This window comes from Kryptolebias marmoratus, linkage group LG11 (genome assembly GCF_001649575.2).
Source record: "Kryptolebias marmoratus isolate JLee-2015 linkage group LG11, ASM164957v2, whole genome shotgun sequence".
NCBI lineage: Eukaryota > Metazoa > Chordata > Actinopteri > Cyprinodontiformes > Rivulidae > Kryptolebias > Kryptolebias marmoratus.
The window spans coordinates 175,056-181,168 of record NC_051440.1 but is presented as its reverse complement, the minus strand read 5'-3'; the positions used below and the strand labels follow the sequence as shown (position 1 = coordinate 181,168).

The 6,113-nt window shown below is 39.2% G+C and overlaps 1 protein-coding gene across 1 annotated transcript in view; it reads left to right on the top strand.

Moving 5' to 3' along the window:
• Positions 1 to 4,503, top strand: part of met (MET proto-oncogene, receptor tyrosine kinase) — a 142,138-nt gene extending 137,635 nt beyond the window's left edge. Inside the window, exon 21 of the mRNA XM_037978035.1 lies at positions 1,143 to 4,503. Coding sequence (XP_037833963.1) covers positions 1,143 to 1,422 — 280 coding nt within the window. The 3' untranslated portion in view covers positions 1,423 to 4,503. The remainder of the gene's footprint in view (positions 1 to 1,142) is intronic.
• Positions 4,504 to 6,113: the final 1,610 nt, after the last annotated feature.

Here is a 6,113-nt window from a genome sequence, read left to right as displayed (position 1 = left end):
TCAGAATATCCTACCTGTTAAATATAAGCGGGTAGCACAAATAGATCTATGCATTAAAAGCAGCAAGTGTCTGAAAAACATTATAACTTACATACAAAAACTTACAGAAGCACAAAAAAAACTTCAAAAACACTCCACAGAAATAAATTTCACTTGTCTGAATTTTTTTATGTACAGATATGCATCTTTTAATGTTTTAAAATTAAAAAATAAAATAAGAAAAGTCTAGTTATTTCCATGCAGTGTCCAGAAAGAGGTGTTGTTCAGCTTGTAGGGCACCACAACTGCTTCCACCCACCTCCATCGTCATCATCATATGAAATAACTTTTTGTCACAACAAAAAATAGTGGCTGATAAAAAAATTTGTCAAAATTTTGACAAAATTTTTAATTTCCACCCCTGGTTGAATGACAAAAACAAGTCTCACTGAAACTTGATGTGAACATCAAGCCTATCTTGTAAGTATAATTAGAGGTTGTAAGAACCTTTCAGTTCCACAGTCATGACACATGTCAGGGAGGATTAACTTACATGTTGTTTCAGATTGCGCTGTGAAAAAAATAAATTAAGCTTTAAAATAATTTCCTCTAAACATATCTCTAAAATTGGCTGAGTTATAGCCTCTTTTGCATTTCTAACATTAGTTGGCTGTGGTGGCCATCTTGAATTTGGTTGATTCCAAAAGGTAATCAATTGTTGGATGCTAAAAGTTTAATTAAAATCCATCCAGTGGTTCATGAGATATTGTGCTAAAAGACAGAGAAACAAACACACACACAAATATTATCACGTTTACTTTTTGAGGGCAGGTGATAAACATTTATTTCAAACATTTTTTTGTCAAATGAGTTGCAGGTGGCTTTAGTTACAGGTTTTAATAGATTGTGTGCTGCCAATCATGTTGCGTCTTCTACAGAAGAGGCCTTGCTTATTTTATCAATGTAAGCCACATATTTTACAGTGGAAGAGTCCATGTGTGGACCTCATTTTACTGCTAATTGCCTGCCCTTGTGTACTCCTCATTTTTGCCTTCTGAATGTATATAATATATCTGTTGGTGTGGTATTTCAAAACTGAAATATGCAGCTTTACCCTGTCAGCTCCATGTCTTGATGTCTCTCCTCTCCTCTTCCTCCTGCAGCTACACTGTGATAATCGAGTGCTGGCATCCGAAGCCAGAGCGGCGGCCATCTTTCTCTGAGCTGGTGTCGCGCATCTCCGCCATCTTCTCCAACTTCAGTGGGGAGCATTATGTCCTCCTAAACACCACGTACGTCAACATTGACAAAATGAGTCCATACCCCTCTCTGCTTGCCTCCATGGCATCTTCTTCTTCCTCCTCATCTGAACCCTATACCTCCACATCCTTGCCTCCCTCTTCCTCGTTCTTCTGTCATGTGGAGCGCGACTGCTGCGCCTAAAGGAGGAGGAGGTGGTGATGGAGAGAAGAGACCCAAAGAGAAAAGCAAGAATAAACTTGTGAGGTGGTTGGAGAACTGTCTGTTTTTGCCAAACACTGAACACTGCATGCTGAGGACTGACTTTTTTTGGAGATTGGACTGTTTTCTCGATGTACATAGACTGTGGATTTTTGAAGATTTCAAGCTTCACTGTATGACAGGGGTCTGCATTGGTCTGGCCTGATTGACCTATGGAGAACAGAGTACTGGACATCCTGTCTTCTACAAGACAAGTACAAGTCACAGGAGCCCCTCATTGAACATGTCCAGCAAACAAACTTTCCCTTCAGTTTGTGTTACCGGGGATCACCCGACCTCCATGACACTCTGCAGGTAGTGGGCCCACAAGGAGGTGACCTCCTGATATTTCTTCAGACTTAGCTGGGTCAAACCCTGGGAGGTAAGGCTCAACCACCAGACTTGCAAGTAAGCTCCCCTTCCTAGACCTGGCTCTAGTAGGGTGCCCGAGTTTCCGTCTTCTGTTTGAGGTGATCTAATACCTTGCCAGGAAGAGGTGAGGTTGTGAATGAGACTTTGCCTCAAGCAGAGAAGTTCAAGTATCTGAGTGCCTCATCCACAGTAATGAAGGCATCGCTCCTGTCTGTCATGGTGAAGAAAGAGCTGAGCCAAAAGGCAAAACTCTTGATTTCCTGGTCTATCTACTTTCCAAGTCTCATCTATGGTCATGATGCTTGAATCATGATAGAAAAAAAAACAAGATCCTGGGTACAAGGGGCTGAAATTAGCTTCATCCGTTAAGTGGCCAGGCTCAGTGTTAGAGATAAGGTGAGCTCCGTCATCCAGGGGAGCACAGAGTAGAGCCGCTGCTCCTCCTCCCAGGGACCTCCCTTTGGAGCCTGTTCCACTGAGAGGAGACCCTGGGGCAGACCCAGAATTTGCTAGACTGGGAAACCGCAGGAGGAGCTGGAGAGTGTCACTGGGGAGAGGGATGTCTGAGTTTCCCCCCTGGACCTGTTGCTCCCACCACAAGACCACCAACAAATAAAAGACAATGAATGGATGGATCGAAACCTCCCCGCAAAGAAGCACATCTCATCAACACCCTCACTTCCTTTTCTTGATGGTATGTGCTCCAAGAAACCCACGTGGCTCTTCAGACTGTCTGTGATGTGTTAGAAATTGCCTCAGTCGTCTCTGTGTTGTACAAAGCTTACACAACCTCATGAACACAGCCCAGTGTCGGACTGAGACACAAAGCGGCCTGCTGGGATAGATGTTGGAGCCTCAGGTGGGTAAACTGAGGCCTGCTGGAAGTGGACTGCAGCAGGCAGGAAGTGTGGAAACCCTGCTGCTGTGTGCAGATCACTGGATGCTTTATTTCTAATGATTATCTTTGGACAATTGGCTTTGATGTGCTCTGAATACCGTGTCACTCTGTGAGTGTGATCCACCTAAAGGAAACCCCCAATTGTTTCCAGAGTTAGTTATTTCTGTCATAAACACTACAGTTCTCACACTTGAAAGCCTTGAGGTTTTCTCAGGGAGAAGGATGAATTTAAAAAAACATATCTAAGATTTTTGTTGTTGTGTTTGGGGAGATTGGGGGTAAATTCCTTAATGTTTGTCAGCCTTGCAGTTTGCTTTTGTTTTCTTACAATTTTTTTTGTAATAAAATTAAAGGGCACCTAAAGTCACTATCATCCAAGAGACCTTTATGATTTCCGTTAAAGAAATACTTTCAGCTCTTCTCTTTTAGGATTTCTTTTTTTTGGACAAGCCAGGAATGTATTATGGTGTGACTGTAACTCTTTTTGCACTACAGTCACAATCCTTTTTTTTTTTTTTTGCACTAATCAAAAAAATCAGATTTCCCCTGCTAACATCTGATTTTGGAGTTTAATGAGAAATCCAAAAGCCAGCAGTATCTTTAATTTCCTAGTGGACATTGATGAAGACTCAACACCTGTGTATTATGTTACTGAGCTGTGACTGTTAGGAGACTAATTGCTGAACAGCATTCACAAGGAAGTCTCTAAAATGTCTTGGAACGTTCTCAATTTCTTCATGCAAGTCAGGTTGCTTAAATTGTGGAATTGTTCAAAAAAAAATTTTTTTCTCAAGATAGTTATAGTGGGCGTTTTAAACATTTCAAAGGTTTAGTTTTTGTGAATTTGGAAAGTAGAGTAGATCTTGACATCTGCATGGGAGCTTTCCTTATGACAAACAACATTCAAGGCCCTGAAGGTCCGGGTCTAAAAACCACACCAATGATAAATAATAATTATTAAAAAACTTTGTTGTAGTTACACTGATCTGAAATGTCTCCTAAACTACGAGAATGGCTGATTAATTTCTTTGTAATCAAACAATGTCAAACTAAAGACGGATCTTTAGTTTGCTATTTTAATTCTTAATTGTATTTTTTAATTTCCATTTCGTACAACTAATTGGCCTTTAGTTTTAGGAGTCTCATATGTTTTAGTGGTGAAATGAACAGAAATTAATACCTACCATGAAAAACTAAACTGTTTGGTGGACAAAGGGGTTGGCTTTAAAATATTTAAATCCTGTCGTAACTTCTGGTCAGTGTTGTTTATATATTTACTTTGTGTAGCAGTTTTTTTTTCTATGATCATTTGAACGGCTGTTGGTCTGTTGGGCCATTAATGGACAGGTATGAATGTTTGCTATGACAAGAGAAATGCTGTACTATATTTTTGTATCAATGATGAGCCTCCTTTTCTGAGTTGTGCCACAAACAAACTCACCTAATCTAGCTTTTTTAAAAAAGCAAAACCACTGCCTTTTTGTAAATAGAGAGACGGGAGCACTGGGATCTGTGAGGTTGGTTATTAAGCCTATTTGTTTTTTGTTTTTTTGTTTGTTTTTTTTAATTTCTCTGTTATCTTTTGTCAGATGTGTGTGAAACAGTAAAAACACATAAAAAAAACAACTGGATCCACCTATTTGTCAGCGTTTAACACTGTCTGTTCTGTGTGCAAATGCAAAAACTCCTGAAGGTGCATGTTCCTGCAAAATGTCAAATGAACTTTGTAAGAGTAATAAAGTTATGTTATCAGATTCCATGCCTGTTTATTTATATAGTTTCTAGCATAAATGATATTGATCAGATCGATCCAAAAACATTAATACTAGCAGCGAGCTGGAGAGATGGCTGGTAGCTCGAAGAGTGTGATTTCTCCGGTTCATTTCTTAACAAACAAACGCTTACTAAACAAACATACTTTATCCTTCATACACAAATTATATATCAAAACGTAGGTATTTTTGCCCTCTTTCAGGCCATGTCCATGTTATTTCTGTAGGATTTAGAAGCAACGAGCCGCGAAATGCTAGGTAATCGCTCGTCATTTCGTTTAGTTTCAATTTAGATCTTTGCAAACAAACACGCAAATTACACGCAAATATTTTATCCTACATACACAAATTATTTGTCAAAACGTAGGTATTCTGTCCTCTTTCAAGCAATGTCTGTGTTTTTGCTGTCGGATTTATAGTTTTGTCACAAGTAGCCCCAGAAGGCGAGGAGCAGTATGAACAGATTACATGGAACTCAATTTCCCATAATCCTTTGCCACTTACCCTTGTCCCGCTGCCAGACTGGTCCTAAAGTGTAGTCTGAAAAATCAACAGATATTTCCTGCTGTCTTATCCTGACCACTGATGAGATGTCCTTTAGGCAACAAACTGAATTTTATCAACACAAAGGAAAGATGGTAATTCAGCAGAGGAAATAAAGAAGCTTAATTTAAATGTTAAAAACATGCTTTAAAGTTACTAGGGTGGAAAAGGCTGACTAAAGAATGCTGGCCTTGCAAGAGGGCGGAGCTTAGACCACCTGTGCACAGCATGTAGAAAGAACAACAGGAGGGATGACAGAAGAAGCTGAGCAGGAGTATTAAAGTTATAGGTTTGTGTAGTTTTAGTTACTGTTTGCAGCTTGTTTGCCACCTCATTTTGAATAATAGTAATATTGAAGGTGAAGAATGCAGCTTATTTTGTAGAATATAGCTGTTTTCACTCTTAATTGATATGACGTTCATGTGCACATTTAAGGAGAGCTACATTTATTTAGAAATGGTTTATTTACAAACAATATTATTGCAGTCATTAGGAGTGTATTTGTCTCAGTTATTTTTGCAATATTTAGACACTGGTGTTGTATTATTATTTACCTGTTTTAGAACCACACAGTCTTCAGCTTCAACTCACTAATTTTTAATATATGGAGCTGAAATTTGGTATGGCAATAGCTGAGAATAAGCATACTGAACACTGAAAGAAAACAACAAAATGGCTGCCAAAACTAACAAGGTCAAAATTAAGATCTAAACTTGTGCATACTCTAACTCAGTAACTGTGTAAGGTAGGAAGGTGAAACTTCACAGCTAGAACCCTCATGGGTCAGGGATCAATGCGAGGGATTTCAAAGTCACAAGGTCAAAGGTCAAGGTCACAAGAACCTGTTTGCTCTAGCCAGTGGTGCCGAATTCATTTTCTAGGTGGGGGGGCCACCGGAGTGTTTCGTCACCTTATTAATTTTACATGCATCGAATCATCGTCTAACATCAATAAAAATTGAATAATGAAACGCTTTTTCAGCTATGACTTTTTGTTCCAGTATATTATTATGAATAATGATAATTAGTTAAACCAACCAACAGCTTTAT